Source organism: Sinocyclocheilus anshuiensis, unplaced genomic scaffold, assembly GCF_001515605.1.
Source record: "Sinocyclocheilus anshuiensis isolate Anshui unplaced genomic scaffold, SAMN03320099.WGS_v1.1 scaffold55, whole genome shotgun sequence".
Lineage (NCBI taxonomy): Eukaryota > Metazoa > Chordata > Actinopteri > Cypriniformes > Cyprinidae > Sinocyclocheilus > Sinocyclocheilus anshuiensis.
In genome coordinates, this window is record NW_015549647.1 from 2,029,584 (window position 1) to 2,048,748 (window position 19,165).

A 19,165-nucleotide genomic window follows, 5' to 3' on the forward strand; every position below is an offset into this window, starting at 1 on the left:
GCTTACAAAATTCATTAAAGTTGTCTACTGAAAATGCAAGAAGAGCTTAAAAAGAACTCAATACTGAAATGTGTTATTTTAATGAAAGGAAAAATCCAGCTTCACTTGCATATTTATTTAGAAAACAACATATTTGGCACACCAGAATAGCAAAGACTGTTTGTAATAAAGTAAATATACAAATTAAACAACATAAAATGTTGTATGAAATGTGCATCTACGAGCACAAAGAGAACATCTAAAGTACCACATTAAGACATAACAGAACATAAATCAGAGGACTTAATAATGTTGGTGGCAAATATTGTTTCTTTTTGGCTGTGCAATCATCTCTCTCCTCTCTAATAAATTCAAGATGCTTCAGATACATTGCATATATCACTGAAATTTTCCTTTTTAATGTTTAATTAAAAGGCCTTTGTAAGTCATCTCTTTATGTAAACAAACATAAGGCAGCATAAACCAAGCCACTGCTTGGCTTCTTGATTCTTTCAAAGTATATAAATGAAGAAAACAAATGAAAAGTAATTCAAGGTATGATATACGTATTGAATATACTTTTAGTCAAGCGCTTTAGGCAAATATAACAGCACACATCTGAGAAATATCCATAAGGCAACATAATACTGAGCTAACATTAACAAAGCAAACAAGTGCATACGTATATCATAAAATATAACACTTCTTAAACACATTTTTGGCTTTTTGGCTTACATCAACACAGGTACAATTTCAATACACAGAAACCCACTTGTATAGGATTTTAAGGCAAAAATCATTTTTCATTTAAAGATCAGTCATATACAATGTCAGCTCTCAGGCTTGTTTAAATGGGGGATGATCTAAAGAGTCTTTAATAAAGGACATCTACATTTGCCCATAAACTCAGTCCTTGCTATTTTCACATCAGGGACTGCATATGTGAACAAATCAATCTGCAAAATAGAGTACTGACAGACTGCAACTCTGCTTATTGGAGAGAATTTAGCATTCTAACATTTTGGCCCTAATCACCACATTCACATACTGGTATTAAAGCAAACACACACACACACACACTCTCTCTCTTTTAATATTTTAAGTGACTTTTTCAGTCTGATAATTGTTCTAGCTACCTGACATTTTACCTTTGAGGGATTGAAATGCCAATGCTATATAACTACTGTGTTGTATGAAAACAGGAAGATAGGGAGCGCCAAAACCCACCAAAATGCTTTAAAATGAGAACTGTTGCACTTCTTCTCAAAATATAATTCTGTATGAGACAAGCACATAAGTGCACCTGCAATAGCAAAAATAAGTGACAGCCAAAAAGCCGAAACATTCACACTCTCCTGAAGGCCAATGAACTGCTGCAACAACTCATCATACTCAGACAAATACTCAAAAATAAAGTCAAACTTAGCTGTAGTATCACTGTAGAGCTCATCACTTGACATACTCATAATAGCCATTATGTATTAATCTCTAAAGCAAACAAAAACAAAATAATATAAAACATATGTTGTCTGTAATATAACACAATATGTTGTTATTTTTATAGTTCTTTTATAGATGTTTTTAATGAATGACTCTGGCAGAAAAATATCAAAAACAGACAGTAACAGAGAAATAAGATAATTGGATAAGGATTGTCAGGCCCTGAGACAACAGTTTCTTTCACCTAGGTATGGGGGGCAGGGGAGGTGCACCTCGCTCTTTCTTTCCTGAACCTGAAACAGACAGAAATATACAAACACACACACAGGCACATAAACAAATGGGTAAGACCATGATTGTGCTGAACGCACTGAATGTTATTCGACGTATTCATTGGCATGTGGAAGCGACAGCTGCGGGTTGGTTTTGTCTATGTGCATAGCAACAAAACCGGATAAGATGAGAGAAAACAGCTGTGGTTGGTTACCTCGGCTTTCGTTCCTGGACATTTTGCTAGGATAGGCCTTCTGACAGGGAATGTAGGGCTCTGGGGGTGGAAGATCCGATACAGGTCGGAACGTGAAGCGTGATTCCCACTCATCTTGGAAAAACAAATTAAAGGCAAACACCATTAATCTCCAGCATTACCTACTTATGAATCTATGTTACTTACAGTGTTATTTACAGCTTAATAGGAGTAAATGAAATTACAAGGAACATGCCTGGTTCAATACATGTTCTATTGACAACATATGTGAAACGCCAACAATTACCCCCAAATAATTTGACTGACCCGTCAGTTTGTAAAAAAACATGTTTACAGTAATGCACTTACAATAGAAGTATATAGGGGAAGGCATTCTGAAATTTAAAAGTAGTAATGTGAACTATTTATGTAAAAGCCCCTTCATTTATTTTTCCATTGAAATATTTTTATTATTTGAGCTGTAGTTAAAATTGTTTAGTGGTGAGACTACTGTTCTAAGGTGATGATGTTCTTGGTTATTAGTTTAGCCCTAAAGTATACTTTACGTGTATTTTACGGTATGTGTTCAGTGTGCATGACTTACATTTCATCATCAAACATGCATACTGCACATGTGCAGACAGATTTTTCTTAACATGCATACTCTACGCTCAGATGGCACATGCGCCTTGAATTGTTTTGCACTAATTAGGTGGCGACACTGCCCCGGTCTTGGTTTCACAGTCAGAAAAATGGAGGAGACAGAACAACAACAAAGACCGAAGCAAAAATAGTTGACAATCCATAAAAATCCATCATACAGTCTCCACTATGGCACTGGCATATGATGCCACCAGTAAAATGGTCTACTGAGTCTGGTGTGGAAGAATCTGACTAGCCTGCACAAGTCCAGATCTCAAAAGCATTGGGACGAAATGGAACATGGTCTGCAAACCAGATTCCAATGTCCAACACTATCCCTGATGCTGTAATGTCTGAATGGGAACAAATCCTCACAACCATGTTGCAACATCTATTGGGCAACCATCCCTGAAGAGTGGAAGCTGTTATAGCAGCAAAGGAACAACCAATTCCTTATTAATGCCAATGGTTTTGAGATCAAATGTTCATCAAGCAAATGGGTACAGTGTACCCATGGTGTACAGTCTTATGGTAAATTATACCAATGCAAAACAACTAAATCCTTGACATTTATTCTTGGTAAACTCTACAAGACTCGTTAACATGTGTATAGGAATGTCACAATACCTATATGATGTCCCTGATTGTGGTATCCATTGCCCATAGGTGGGGGAGGAGGGGGCAGAGGTCCAGAGGAGGGTCTGTCTGGTGGGAGCGGTGGTCTACTGCCACCACGGTGAGGCTCCACACCTGGTCTGTTTGGCGGAAGAGGGGCTGGTGATGACCTCACACTTCCTCCTCCTGGACGGCCAGAAAGAGGTGGAGGTGGAAGAGGACCTGTGGACAAAAAGACAAAGACATAATATAAATGATCAAACAGGTAAATTTCAGATTATCCTGCAACAACCTGCAACTTCTCCTCTACCTGTTCGTCCACCTGCATTCCGGCCCAATGCGGGCGGTCTCTCAGAAGGAGGTGGAGGAAGTGGTCCGGATCGCCCAGGTGGAGGGGCGGGAGGATGCGAGCCAAGTGACAGGTTCCGTTCAGGAAGGCGTGGTGTATGCTCCTCAGGAGTAGATGGGTTTGGGCGTCCTGGAGGCAGAGGAGGTGCTGCACTAACAGGTGGCCGCAGAGAGGCAGGAGCTGGAGGAGGAGTTGGTTTACTACTTGCTGATGGTGGAGGTGGAGGGGGCGGGCTGTCCCGAGTGAGTGGCAAAGAAGAACGGTTTGCAGGGGGAATAGGTGGAGGACGGTCATCACCTCGACCAGGTGCAGGGGGAGGAGGCGGCCGTCCAGCATGACCAGCTGAGGGTGAATGAACGGAAGGAGGACGACTAAATGCAGCTGGCACCGGTGGAGGTGCAGGCTGCCGCCCAGGAGGGTTTGGAGGTGGAGGGGTTGGTGCGGAACCAAGGCGAGGAGTCCCTGGAAGTGAGGGTGGTCCCCTGCTCAGTGCCCCACTCTGAAAGGGCCGTGGGGCACTTGGAAGCGGTGGAGGAGGTCCTCCAGGTGTTTCAGGATGCGGTGGGGTCATTCGTGGGCGAGGGGGGTCAACGGATTCACTGCGTTGCATAGGTAGACGATGGGCGGTGCCAGATCCTCCTCCGAAGGGCCGTGGACCAGAGCTACGAGCACCAGGTGGCAGAACTGGAGGCCTGACATTACTGGAGTCTGTAAGAGAGAGCAAATAATCTAATAAAAAGAGGTAACCTAACAAATGCAAGGTCATTAAATACATTTTTCACCGTTTTCTAAAGTAAATATTATACTTTATTTTATGAATATATAAGGTCCATAATTGGGATTGGCCAAAATTTCTATATCGTAAATCCCTGTTGAATGAATGAGTTGGAATGTGTCAGTACACAGTAGTAGTATATAGCAAGCTTTAGTAGTATGTTTGATATACATGTGTGCGTTCTTACCATCTCGAGTGGAGCGCAGCTTTGGCATGCCTCCCTGGAAGAGCCCACCCAGACCAGCTGGAGCTCCACCTCCACCTCCAAACCCTCCCCCTCCTCCAGGCCCACCTCCTCCTCCACCTCCACCACCACCTTTGGGTTCTGTCAAAACAAACATGTATTTAATATTTTGGACTGGAGAGCAAACCCGCAACCAATAAGTGTTGCTACTCATTATACATGCAAAAATCATTAACATACAAAGGAGTTTAGAAAGTACAGCATAAAAGAAAACCTGTTTAAATATATGTGTCATATTAAAATTAATTGCGGCTGTTTTGGTGCATAGACAGTGTATAGCCAGCGTAACTCCATAAGGTGCAGGTTCTTACTGTCAAGTATGGGGGCGCTACGGTCATTAGTAACCGCCCTCTTTAGCCTTGCTCCTTTGCTGATGTCCGACAGTAGAGCATTCCTGCCCTGCTGCGCCGATTTATTCAAGACAGGCTTCTCAGTGTTTGCCTGTGAGAAATAGAAGCACAGATATTTTCTGTAGAAATCATTAAAGCACTGGTGCCCCACAGCTTTACCACTTAAGACTGGAACACACTAAATTACTTTTGCCTAATTTGCAGTCTAGAAGAGTCGAAAATAGTTGGCAAAAGTCAAAGCCAGTCTGCAGATTTTGGGCAGACGAGTTAACAGATTTGACAGAAAATCACAGTGTGTCTCCAGTTTTTGTTTTGGCTTCAGACTATTATGTCTTCCAGTCCATCCATATATAATATGCTTGATATTTTGAGCCAGTTTTAGAACACGTATTGTTTTCATTTGTCATGCCTCTCCTAGCAACGAGGTGCTTGTTTCTGTGAGAAGTTATTGTATGCAAAACTGGTAGTGTGTGATCATTTAGTGTATGATGCCCAGTTTTTCTCTGTAACCATTTTCAAAGTGTATGATGCCTAGGGTTTTAAAATCTGTTTTAGATTTTGAAGGTTGTGTAGTGTATTTATTGTGTGTGCTTATTTGTGTGTGTACCTGAGAGAAGGTGGGCGGTGGCGGAGGGGGAGGTGGAGGAGGTACCGGCATTTTTTCTCCTTGTCGTCACCTCCTCTCACTGAGTCCTGACAAACATAAAGAGATTTTTTTATATTTTTAGAAGAAATTGTGTTTCTTGTTGCCACAATATTGAGTGGTTTCCAGAGTGATGTTACGCAGTTGCTAGGGTGTTCTGGGTGGTTAGTTACTTGCATTAAAAATGTTTTTCAAATAAAAAAAGCAATTATTATTAAAACAAATGTAATTTTTGAAAACCTTTGAAATAATTGTTTATTATTTCTTAGAAAAACACCAATTACTTCTTAATTCATGATAGTTCTAAAAAATTACTTTGAAAAATATATGTACATTTTTATATACTGTTAATTACAAATTTTAATGTTTATTTAAAATATATATATTACTAAAAAAAATTATGTTTCATCTTCAAACAAGCCTCAGAAGTATTCATTGGTCAAGCATACCATAAGTGCCTCCTCTGTACACATGTAGCCTATAATGTGACACTGACATTGCGTCACATGAGCGTTTGATTGCTTGACAGGAGTTTCATTACATTGCAGCACATATCCATCTTAATAAATATTCGTACACACAAGTAGCTGTCATGTGACAACTGTGTCTTTGACCTTGAAATAATAACAGTGGTGCTTGAACACCACTATCAGGAAACCCAACTGTAGCATGAATAGAAATAACATCATCACACTTTTCAGGTTTAAAAAAAAACAGACCTGAGACATTCATTAAATCATTGGTACTAATCTAACCACACCACATGACCCTACTAAAGTGGTCTCACACAGCCGCAAAGTTTTGAATGGGTTTGACAGTAAGTAGCGAGTCTTGAAATGTCCTATTGTGCTATATATCAAGATCCCTTTTTGGGCATGCAATGACAACATAAGGCCATAACAAAAAAATAAGGTAATTTCTGAAATGTAGAAAGCATACTGTAATAGACTAGTTCTCGTAATATTCTCTCACACACTCAAACAACTAATACAGTAATGCCAACAATTACAAACTTTCAACTTTTCTCTGAGTTCAAGTTTGATAAAGGCCTCTCACTGCTAACAACCGGAAGAGATCATAAACAGGAAGAGCTACAGCAATATACCTCTCACTTCTCATTCTCTATTTCATGAACGCACATCCACATTAGTTAATATCATGCAGACAAAGGTGGCAAAGAAACAACAAAAGGTTAAAAACCACAAGTGGGAACACAGAATCTATGAGACTCAAAGAGAACAAGTTAACACACAAATACCCAGAAACACACAGTTTACAAGCTCTTTAAAGCGTCTGCTCTTTCATCATCAAGATCTCTTAAGGGCGTCTTACGGACAGCCACATCCCACTACTTCATTTGTCGCTCTTTCTTTTACTTCCTCTCTCTCTCCTTCTCTCTCCCTCTCTCAGGTATTTTTATTCAGAGGTAAGCGGACATCCGGTCAGTTTGGCAAACGTTCTGATCACTGTAAAGTGAGCAAACTTCCTTACATCACTTAAGTAACATTCAAGAGCCATGCAAGCTTAAGTATTTTAAATGTATTTTAAAGGTAAAGTGATGTTAGAATTATTTCTCGTATTGCAGCTTAACATCCAGACAACTAGTGTAAATACTGTGTGGCACTTAAAAAAACATTGCTCTGTTTTGTTTTAGCACCCCGACCAGGGGTGCATTTCCCAAAAGCACTGTTAGCCAACAATGGTCACAAGTTCTGTCATTACAACATGATTCAATGATTTGACATTTCCCAAAACCATAGTTTCAATGAATATTTGCAAAAGGCAAACAGCAATGACTGGGAACAGAAATAGTGAAACAGACCTCAGATGCCATGTTTGATACAACAGCATCTCAGAGAAATTACAAGCTGCTGACTCAATGAACCACATCTATATGAGAGTGTACACCAATTCCATACTTAAAGGGATAGTTCACCCAAAAATGAAAATTCTGTCATTAATTATTCACCCTCATGTCATTCCAAACCCATAAGACCTTTGTTCATCTTCAGGATGACTTTCCAACCAATGCTGTTATCTTTCTTTATTCTGAATGAATATTGATATTTATAAACAGCTAGTCTCAAATCTATCGTGGTACTTTTATGGCATACATCAAAAATTGTAACTGACATGCACTGCCAGATACCATGCAATGCTACATGAAGTCAAACATATTATTTTTAGCAGTTACGTTTGGTGATGCTAGTAGTGCAACAAATACATCACCTTTATGATTTCTGAGAGTTGCAGATAAGTGTAAAAAACATTCCAGTGTCTTGAGAGAGAACAGTGGAGATGGACTATGGAGAATGTGATGCTGGATATACACTCTACAGCTGCCCTGTCCGGACTGTGCTATACATCCAGCAGTCTGAAATGTCATCATGTCTTAAACAGGGCCTTTGGCTGGATATTGTGTTCTTTTTGGAATTAGTCTATGCCAAGTGTGTGTTTTAGTGTGACAGTGTCTTATACAAATCACATAATGCATTTCACCTCTGTACCAGTCAAGAGTCAACCCTGCTCCAAATTTGCATACTATGTGTTCTAAATAATAAGTGAAATTTCCAACTTTCACATTTGGCATATGTGTGTAATTTATATTGCTGAACAAACCATGAGAATGCTTTTCTAAAAAACCCATCTGAATTTCCCAAGGGAACCCATGCCAAATTAGCCTTCCAGGTAGTCCCAATTATTGACATCATGACTGAACAACTGGTGCAACAATCAGGTTACAGAAGTAAAAATCCCATTCATTTTCTCCACAGGGGAACTGATTTTGAACCATAACGTATAAACCTTTAAAGACAGACCTACTGTGTGCTACGTGGCTGATAATCAATGGTATAGTCTGCAGTATTTTAACTTATATATAAATAGTTGTGCTAACAGATGAATTTCTGGTGAGAAACTACACTATCAATGATTTTGTGAGAAATCTCCACCAATCAAAGAATCAAAACAAGCAAATCAAGCCAAAAGAATGCTTTAGAGCTTGCACACTCCCATGAAGCACTGCAAATTTTGTGACAGTCAGTCTCCCTACTCTCTCAAACTATTGAAATATTTGTACATATGCATATTTTGCAATAAATTAAAAAATATGTTGCTGATATACACATAATCAACATCTTTAAATCGATAGTTTTATATTTATCTGTTGTTTTTAATTGAATTATGTCATTCGGATTATGTGATTCTTTCCCTTATTAAAGCCATTAATTACACAGTCATGTACCTAAATAATGTTAAAGGGGTCATATGATGTTGCTAAAAAGAACATCATTTTGTGTATTTGGTGTAATGAAATGTGTTTATGCGGTTTAAGGTTCAAAAAACACACTATTTTCCACATACTGTACATCATTGTTTCTCCACTATGCCCCACCTTTCTGAAACGTGTCGATTTTTACAAAGCTCATCGGTCTGAAAAGCGAGGTGTGCTCTGATTGGCCAGCTATCCAGTGCGTTGTGATTGGCCGAATACTTTAAGCGTGTGACAGAAATGTTATGCCCCTTACCATATTGTGATGCCGTGTCCGGCCAGAGCGACGAGACAAAAACATTAAAACCCATTATAAACGAGGCATTTGTTGCATCCAGTGGGAACATAATTACGGATTATAATGACTTGTACTGTCTTTTTACGCGTTGCGTCGCACCGCGTAAACATAAAACCATGTCTGCATTTGTGATCGGAGAAAGGACAAACAACAAGTGCTACTCTACACTGCTCAAAACTTGCGTTTAAATCATCAGTGGCCAGGTAGTCCCAATTATTGATATCATGACTGAACAACTGGTGCAACAATCAGGTTACAGAAGTAAAAATCCCATTCATTTTCTTCACAGGGGAACTGATTTTGAACCATAACGTATAAACCTTTAAAGACAGACCTACTGTGAGCTACGTGGCTGATAATCAATGGTATAGTCTGCAGTATTTTAACTTATATATAAATAGTTGTGCTAACAGATGAATTTCTGGTGAGAAACTACACTATCAATGATTTTGTGAGAAATCTCCACCAATCAAAGAATCAAAACAAGCAAATCAAGCCAAAAGAATGCTTTAGAGCTTGCACACTCCCATGAAGCACTGCAAATTTTGTGACAGTCAGTCTCCCTACTCTCTCAAACTATTGAAATATTTGTACATATGCATATTTTGCAATAAATTAAAAAATATGTTGCTGATATACACATAATCAACATCTTTAAATCGATAGTTTTATATTTATCTGTTGTTTTTAATTGAATTATGTCATTCGGATTATGTGATTCTTTCCCTTATTAAAGCCATTAATTACACAGTCATGTACCTAAATAATGTTAAAGGGGTCATATGATGTTGCTAAAAAGAACATCATTTTGTGTATTTGGTGTAATGAAATGTGTTTATGCGGTTTAAGGTTCAAAAAACACACTATTTTCCACATACTGTACATCATTGTTTCTCCACTATGCCCCACCTTTCTGAAACGTGTCGATTTTTACAAAGCTCATCGGTCTGAAAAGCGAGGTGTGCTCTGATTGGCCAGCTATCCAGTGCGTTGTGATTGGCCGAATACTTTAAGCGTGTGACAGAAATGTTATGCCCCTTACCATATTGTGATGCCGTGTCCGGCCAGAGCGACGAGACAAAAACATTAAAACCCATTATAAACGAGGCATTTGTTGCATCCAGTGGGAACATAATTACGGATTATAATGACTTGTACTGTCTTTTTACGCGTTGCATCGCACCGCGTAAATATAAAACCATGTCTGCATTTGTGATCGGAGAAAGGACAAACAACAAGTGCTACTCTACACTGCTCAAAACTTGCGTTTAAATCATCAGTGGCAAATTCTTTAACAGTGTTGTAAATACAACTTAACCACTGATTTCTAGTTGTGTCCTCTTTTGGAAGGCCAAACAAAGTAGTTTCGCTTTCAAAATGAAACACACAGCGGGCTAGAGTGAGCGGAGGCCAGCTTGAGTGAGCGGAGGCGGTCGGCCTTGAGTAGGCCGGCGGGCTTGAGGCAACCACATGTGACGACCCCGGGCTGGACTCCGCTTCGTCCACGGTGAAAGCCGATCCTCTTTGCGTGAACATTTGGGCGGCATTATGCAAATCTTCCCACACAGTGACGTAGACATGTGGGGGCGTGTTAGAACGAGCCGTTTTAGGTAGGTGTGGCTGACTCTTAACTTTTATAAAGAATATCTCTTTGGATTTGAGACTTTAGTCTTTGCAACTTTACAGATCTTCTTTATGCACCAAGAGCTTGTAACACTCCAAAGAGAAAGGAAAAATTGAAATCGCATCATATGACCCCTTTAAATCAAGAAACCAAAAATGGGTGGAGTCCTTCAACCACAACCTGCTACATCATTCATGCAAAATCAGGCAGGAAGGGGCCACCCACAGAAAACCATACCTTTGTTTATTTGAAAGTGTTGTAAAACAGGATTTCTGTCAATTGCGCTTTGCAATGCTTGCTGAAATTAACACATCACAAGCATTAAAAAATGGCTTACGAATGCTCAGCTTGCATAATGTGAGCATGTTCAAGCAAATAATGTGCCCACTGTGTCTTACTCTGTCTTTCCATCACTTTGTAGGCAGTCTGTATTGTCCACTTCCTTTCTGAAACTCAGCATAACGTTGACACCTCTGGCTACATGCAAGCTTGTATCAAATGGATGCTCTCAGATCCCGTCACATGATTTCTGACTCTCTTCAAAACGCTGGTCAAATAGAACACTAAACCAGACAAGAGAGAAGTAGAAGTTATGACAGTACTTCTGTCACTGAGAGGAAGTTAATGCAGATAAAGAACACTATTTGTATGGCTTATGCAGACTAAAATTACTTGTTCCTTCTTAAGTTCTCACTAAAAACTGCATGCATTCACAGTCTCAACAGTAGCTCACTGTGATTTAAAAAGAAAAAAAAAACAGTTGCTAAATAGTGTCACACTTCACACTTGGTGAAAACCACATGAAAAAATCAAGACGAGGACTTGGCGTTGACATCAGCAGACTCATAAAAGTATTTAATGCAAGAAGGCAAGTTTGCTTGAAAGCAACATTTTCCAGCTTTTCAATTATCAAAACGTTTTCATGTGAAAAATCCATACAATCCCAAGCCAACTAACACACAAACAATGTGCTTTGAGGTAACGCATTTAAGAGGAATGAACAGAGCAAAACAATGATACTACTGTGTTTGAAATAATTTGACACTGACAGCTCAAAATAACATGGTCTTCAAATCACAAGAAGAAAGCTTAAAAATGAAAGAAAAAAGGAAGGGGGAAAGCATATGACTTGCATTGTATTTCACTGTGGAGACCCCGTGGCCTGTCAATTAGAACCACATGCTCATACTAGTCCGAATCATTTCCACGAATCGGTTGTTTTGAACAGTTCATTAAAAAACAGATTCATCAATTATTTTATGTCATATCTTAATTGCGCCCTCAGGAGGTCTCTTGAAAGCAACACTTATTGCTACAGTTGCTAAATAGTGTCACACTTCACACTTGAAGTGAAAACCACATGAAAAAATCAAGACGAGGACTTGGCGTTGACATCAGCAGACTCATAAAAGTATTTAATGCAAGAAGGCAAGTTTGCTTGAAAGCAACATTTTCCAGCTTTTCAATTATCAAAACGTTTTCATGTGAAAAATCCATACAATCCCAAGCCAACTAACACACAAACAATGTGCTTTGAGGTAACGCATTTAAGAGGAATGAACAGAGCAAAACAATGATACTACTGTGTTTGAAATAATTTGACACTGACAGCTCAAAATAACATGGTCTTCAATTCACAAGAAGAAAGCTTAAAAATGAAAGAAAAAAGGAAGGGGGAAAGCATATGACTTGCATTGTATTTCACTGTGGAGACCCCGTGGCCTGTCAATTAGAACCACATGCTCATACTAGTCTGAATCATTTCCACGAATCGGTTCTTTTGAACAGTTCATTAAAAAACAGATTCATCAATTATTTTATGTCGTATCTTAATTGCGCCCTCAGGAGGTCTCTTGAAAGCAACACTTATTGCTTTTTACGTCTACGTTTTATTGTTCAAGTTTTTATTCATAAGGATGTCAGTCATGATTCAGCTCACAAAAGTCGTTTACCTAAAGAGAGTTTGCATTTACATTACACAAAAATAAAATTAATTTACATTGGTTCACTCCAAACAATGCTCGTATGATCATCTCATTTTGTTAATACAATTATTTGTACGATTCAACTCACAAAAGTCGTTTACCTAAGAGAGTTTGCATTTACATTACACAAAAATAAAATTAATTTACATTGGTTCACTCCAAACAATGCTCGTATGATCATCTCATTTTGTTAATACAATTATTTGTAATCGAACATGTCCAAGAGTTATTGGTTTAATGAGCCGTTGCATTTGACTCGACAAACGCTCGAACCGATTCAGTTCTAGTCGTGAGCAAATCGCTCAGTCCGATTTTGACTGATTCAACGAAAAGGTCCGACTCAAAGAACGATTCATTCACAAATCAGAAATCGCTTGCTATTACAGCTGATTTAAATAACTGTGACATGACAACGGTAATAATGAGTTTGACTTAGTTGCCAGAGGAAAAAAAAAACAATTAAGATTTGTTGTGTCTCTAAAGTACAGAAAACACTTTAACTCATTCACCCCGCCACATATTCACGCTCAAACTGGCAACCCAGGAAGTGGGGGAGCCTCTGCTTCCCCTGAAAGTTGGCACCGTTTGCACTTTTGTGGATGAAACAGTGGTTTTAAACATAACACTTTATCCAATCAACAATAAACTCACATAATAATTACAAGTTTGCGGCAATAAATAAATCACGGGAAATCTGGTCACAAATTAGATCCTCGAGTCGGGCATTTTAGAAAGCAACGAACACTTACCGGTGGTTTGCGTCTTTTTCTCTGCGTCCTCCGCTTACGAACCAAATACAGCAACGATCATCATCATCATCATGAAGCATCTACACAGAGGAACACAAGTTTTGGGCCACTCCTTCATGGCAGAAAGCACACACAAACACAACTTCTCTCCACTGTTTCCGCCCAGCGCGTGCTGCCGACAACCCATCACATTCGCAAGAAGGAATGACATTAAAACCGTATCGCTTTAACAATGGATGCAAAAATTCAGTACGTCTCAGCAGTATCACATCTCTTTAAAAGAGGGAAGTACAGCTCAATGATTTGAATAAGACGTGATATCTTCTAATCCGTTTCTTTACCCAGTTTTTCTTCCTCCACCAATACAACAGACTCTCCGTTCCCTTTATCCGGGACATTCGTCTGTGATGCAACGTTTCCAGATGTGTGCGACTGCCTCGAGCTGAGCTCAAACATCTGTCAAACTCTAACTCTGCACACAGTGTGTGACAGAAAACGCTTGAGCGCTGACTGTATGAAAGTATGGGAAATGTAACAGGCGTGTCAATCAGATTTAAATTCAAATACATTCGCTTGTAATTCACACATTTCTGGTCATAGTGAGAGAAAAAAATCTGCAAAAATGCCTAGAACACAAAACATTTGCTAAACCACTAAAGCCAAACTAAATTTTAGGCATAAAAGCAATTATAAAAAAAATAATAATAAAATAAGAGAGAGAGAGAGAGAACCCAAACACTGTGATATTAGTTTATTATGCATTACAAGACAAATGTTCAATTTTTCAATCAGGCCTATATGCTTAATCAAAAAGCATGTTAAAACTAAAAATTAACCATTGAATAATGTATATATATAATATAGTTGCCCAAATACACAGTGACATGTACCGTCAGGCAAATGTAACAACAGCAACATCATCAGCTTCAACCATTTGTCTGCTATTTAGGTTTCGTTCTTTTTTTGAATGAGCAGTTAATCAAATACAGTTTATTCATTCTTTTCTCTTTAAATATCAAGTGATTCAAGTACATTGGTTACCATGGAAAACACAGACCAAGAAAAATAAAAACAAATAAAAATATAATAAGCTCTTATGTAAAATAAATGACACACATTCTCATATTTCTCTGCTTCCATGCTTAATTCTGACAAGTTATGCATATACATAGGCTACAGACATTCTAGGTTAGGAGCAAGCAACCGTATTAACACAAATACTTTAAATGAAGAGAAAAAAAACAGTGTATGCGTTTTATTTTCCAGTTGTTGACTAAGTTCACTGTTCCATTAACATCTGGTCTGATCAGGCATCCCCTATGCTACAGCTCAGCAGAGAGTCAAGGCACTCCAGTCCCTGGCTTCATTTGGGCCTTTGGGCTCTCACAGCATGCTGAGCTCGATCAGGCATCCGGCAAACACTCCTAGTGTGCCAATAATACACACCGCCATAAACACACATAGAAGAATGTGATCCAGGACCATAGCGACAAATTTCCATTCCTCTGCAGCCTTGATGAACAGACAGAAAGAAAGACACAAGTAGTCAGTTAAAGGTCGAATATGAATGTAGAGTAAAACAAAACTTCTTTTCAAAGAGATGCAAAAGTGTCAGGAATAACAAAAAAAGATGAAGGTAAATGTTCTTACATTGTTGGACTCCTCGTCACTTTTCATGGTGTCTGCGATGTATTTAATACCCTCGATGGCACTACGCACATCAGGATTTTTGGTTATGGGAGAGTGGTAAGTGACAGAGGCTGGCATGGGTTTCCCTGAAATGTCAGAGATGTCAAAATCTGCAGGAAAGAGACGCTTTTCCTGTCGTTCCTGGGATGGTCGCTTCATAGTGGAGAAAAACATCAGGTTTGGAATGGTGTCTATGAAGATCTGTGGGACAGAGGAGAAAGTCAATATACTTCTCTGATCAGAATCTCAACAGGTTTATCAATAGCTCAAAGTAAACAAAAAATACCCCCAAATACATGTCAAGTTTAGAAATAAGTGAAAATCTTAAAAGAAAAAAAAAATAATAATAAAGTATGTAATTTCTGTTCCACTAGCAGCACTAAACAGGACTGCAAAAATAATGATTCCCATGGTTGGAAAATCTGGATTTTTAATTAAACTATGTAACTTCCAAAAATAAGTGCCTTTGTTAATTGAGGTGTACAATTTTTCAAGGTAAAAACAAGTGACTAAAATGCTGTGGAAGAAATCATCCACCCTTACAAAAATGTTAATTTTATTAAGTAAACATAGGTAAAGTTCAAGTATATTTTCCAACTATAAATTATATAGCAAGTACACTAAAATAAATGTACTAGTAGTAGTATACTTGTAAGTGTACTTGGGAGTAAATTGGCCAATGTTTTAGTTTACACTTTTACGTGTATTTTAGGTGTAACAGTAGTAAACTGAGTACACAATTAGTAAACATGTAAGGATTTCTTTTGTATTCCAAATACACTGTGAACTATACTACAAGTGAACGTATAGATATATACTGCTGATATACAGTTTACTAGTTACATGCTTCTATCCCACTTTTTTAGTAAACTACTAGCGTAATAGTTTTTATACTACAAATACTTCCAAGATTTTAAGGGAACTTAATATACGTTTTTACAGTTTATACATTTGTTTATTATGTTTACAATTAATTTATTTATATATTTTTTAATTATATACACTATTTATATATTATTTTTTAACTTTATATATACTACTAGGTTCCTGCTATTTTTTATGCTCTAACTATACTTTAAGTAGATTTTCATTTAATTTCCATGTATACTACCTTTGGATTAATGCCAATGATTTAAGGGTCTTGCTCCTATTGCTATTTGACTTGATGTTTTGTGATGAGATTTAAAATAATTTATTCTGCTAATAGAAGCCAGTATAAATCAGGTCTGTTACAACACTCTAACACTCTCAGATAATTAGCTGTAAACTAAACTCTAAATTATGTTACTTTAAATTATGACTTTTTCCCTGGAACACAAAAAGAGACACTGCTCCTTTCCATACGTACCTTGCGGACCCAAGCAGGCATAGTGTGTGTGCTGGGGGAGCGGTGGTGTGTGTTGATGACAATCACAGTTATGATGATGGAGGCAATGACAAAGATCATGGTGAAGAGCATGTATTTGCCAATGAGTGGAACAGCACTGGAGGTGACTGGTGATCACGTGTGTATGGTGTTATAGTTACTGGGTTGATAATGACACGGTTGCCATCATAAGTCCACGTTCCAAGTTTCATGCTGCAGTTTTGCAGGTCGAAGGGAAAGTGAAGGACCACAATCTCATAGTAGCTCTTAAAGATTGCTGGGGGAGTCCACGTTATCATACCTGTGTGCTCCAACAAGACTTTTGTCTCATGGACGATGGCAAAGTCTCCATCAGCACTGAACATACACATACACAAATAAAGAAAGATATCAGATCAAGTATATATATACATATTTCAAGGCATTTATATCACCTGATTGATTCACACTAACATACTACAGATGCAAAGAGTGAAAGTTCTGGACAAAGTGACTCATACTTGTTATAAAGCACTAAATCCGGTTTCCAGATGTCAGTGGAGGGAATTCTGATCTTCCTGATGCCACCGTAGTCATCAGGATTCCACTGCAGATTCACATCCTTCCATTGCTGAACATCAGATAAGGAGAAAAAGATATCTGTATTAATGACTCCTGACTGCTCTAAGTAGGTACTGTCATGTACAATTTGAATTTTGAAAGATTTATGAATTATGGCAGCATTTGTTGAACTGCCTTTAATTCATTAAATTAATAAACAAAATCACTGCAAACTATGATTTCTTACTTTTCCGTATAAGCTGAAGTTGAAATGTGACCTCAACATTTCTTGACAGGTTTCATGACATTTTTGAAAGTATGTGGCACATTAAAATAATTTTTGTTCTAGTACAAAATCTTACATGTGTTATAAACATTGCCTAAATCTCAAGTTATTGTTCATATAGATAAATTTTCCCACAGTAAGCACCTTGATATCTACTGATATCTAGTTTGATAGCAGCACACAGGAACTGAAACAGCAGCTGAAACCCGCACCTGCTTTAGCCGTACATTACTGGTCACAATCTGATTAACTTCATCCTGTAAATAAGAAAGAAAAGAAAGGTAATGGAAGTTAAGAGAAAACAAAAAGTTTATTTGTGCAATGTAAACGTTTTTTAACATTTGAATAAAATATGAATATGAATTCAAGAAACAAAAATGAACAGAGATATAATTTACCACGCTGATAAGCTGAATGAGTTGTAGTCCCACAGTAACCACTACTGGATCCTTTAAAATGGCTAACAGGACGAACAACCTTGTTATATCCGGTAAACAGAGTCCTTACTAATCTCGTCTCATCTTCTGAGCACAGTGCTGGTCCTGCAACACACACACACACACACACACACACACACACACACACACACACACACATTTAGTTGCTCTGCGAGAAAAAGTTATCACCCCACTCTTCTTATACACAAACACACATGTCCATCCTAAATGGCACAGAGGATTAACATTGATGGAGTCAAGCAACTGCATATGACACACACACAGATGAAACACTAAGACATGCAATCTATGTCTGAGTAATGTCACTATTAACCAGAACTAAGAAATAATGCAGAAATTCTGTTTGTAAAGAATCATCTTCTTTACATTTCTGAGCCATGTTGTTCTGAGAATAATGAACTAAAAATGTCCATGTTTCCATATGTTAATGACAGAATGTGACCATTTCAATTGCAATCTTGACTTGATTTCAACATCAGCACTATTGTTCCATCAGTTTGAGTAGGCCTACTGGTAGTCTGGTGAATGTACTCACACAGGTAAATGAGTGAGCTTTTGGGTCCACATTTACATTTACAGTATTTTAGATAAACCATCAAACGAAGAGCTTTTTTTTTTTTTTAAGTTTAGGCCACAACCTATATCAGATTTATAGTCAACAGTATCACTCCTCCCTGCTGAATAAAGCCTTGATTTCAGCCTCATCTAAGAGGTTGTGCAAAAAATAAACAGAAAATATAGCGCGAGAGAAACACTGCTGCTCGTGCGTGCTGCTGGGTTTAAACTTAAAGCGCTATGTTTATACAGTTGCACATAACTATCAAATGTCTTTAATGTAAACATTTCAGCTGCTCTTTAAAAAATGATAAAATATGTCCACCGAATATTACTTGTACCTTGCCCTGACCTCTTGAAATGTTGCAGTATGATCAAAAAAAAAAAAAAAAGCATTCTAGTGTCGCCCCCTTGCAGTTGCATCATGATGAACTCTCACTGTGAGATAAAAATGACATTTTTTTCCCGTGGCGGAAAAAAACGGGGAGATGTAAACCCAGGATTCTGAGGGGGAAAAGAAAGAACTGCGAGATTAAAAATTTGTTAGATGTTAATAAGTATCGCTTTTTATTTCTCCTCTTTCCTATTGTTTCGCTTCTGTTTCAGTTTTTATAACCATTTCTTACTATGTGTAAGTTGTTGTTTTTTAGCATGTGCGTTTGGCAGTGTTATTTTTTAGGATTACTGATAAACTACTGTCATTTTATTTGTATTATTTGTATTTGTTATTTATTTTTAGTTAAATTATGTCTGGATTTATTATGTCTGTATAGGTCTTTTAAGTTTTTAGTTATTTTAATACTTCAACAAACTAAATGGAAATGAAATAATATATATATAT

At 37.9% G+C, this 19,165-nt stretch overlaps 2 protein-coding genes and 1 pseudogene across 3 annotated transcripts in view; all 3 read right to left on the minus strand.

The window, feature by feature from the left end:
- Window positions 1–102: 102 nt before the first annotated feature.
- LOC107660046 (WAS/WASL-interacting protein family member 1-like) lies at window positions 103–13,850 on the minus strand. 2 transcript variants are annotated; one of them, XM_016449220.1, is made up of 9 exons: window positions 13,772–13,850; window positions 13,431–13,510; window positions 5,468–5,553; window positions 4,822–4,951; window positions 4,454–4,591; window positions 3,453–4,199; window positions 3,155–3,364; window positions 1,907–2,020; window positions 103–1,712 (listed from the first exon to the last, which is right to left on the minus strand). In XM_016449220.1, exons 3-9 carry the CDS (start codon window positions 5,516–5,518, stop codon window positions 1,660–1,662), a joined length of 1,443 nt encoding a protein of 480 aa, XP_016304706.1. In that variant the 5' UTR covers window positions 5,519–5,553; window positions 13,431–13,510; window positions 13,772–13,850; the 3' UTR covers window positions 103–1,659. The 2 variants fall into 2 exon arrangements, with proteins under 2 accessions (XP_016304706.1, XP_016304707.1); XM_016449221.1 differs by lacking the exons at window positions 13,431–13,510; window positions 13,772–13,850 and adding an exon at window positions 11,095–11,242.
- Window positions 5,526–19,165, minus strand: part of LOC107660047 (ATP synthase F(0) complex subunit C3, mitochondrial-like) — a 17,342-nt gene continuing 3,702 nt past the window's right edge. The window contains exon 6 of the mRNA XM_016449223.1: window positions 5,526–5,537. The gene's annotated coding sequence lies outside the window, so the exon portion shown is untranslated. The remainder of the gene's footprint in view (window positions 5,538–19,165) is intronic.
- On the minus strand, window positions 14,689–18,365 carry LOC107659996 (acetylcholine receptor subunit alpha-like; annotated as a pseudogene).

Excerpts from the sequence above, each read along its gene's own strand:
- LOC107660046 (XM_016449220.1), bottom strand. The coding sequence starts at position 5,518 with ATGCCGGTACCTCCTCCACCTCCCCCTCCGCCACCGCCCACCTTCTCT. Across the intron at positions 4,952-5,467 it reads CACCGCCCACCTTCTCTCAG|GCAAACACTGAGAAGCCTGT; the intron begins GTACACACACAA and ends TATTTCTCACAG. Across the intron at positions 2,021-3,154 it reads CAATCAGGGACATCATATAG|ATGAGTGGGAATCACGCTTC; the intron begins GTATTGTGACAT and ends TGTTTTTCCAAG.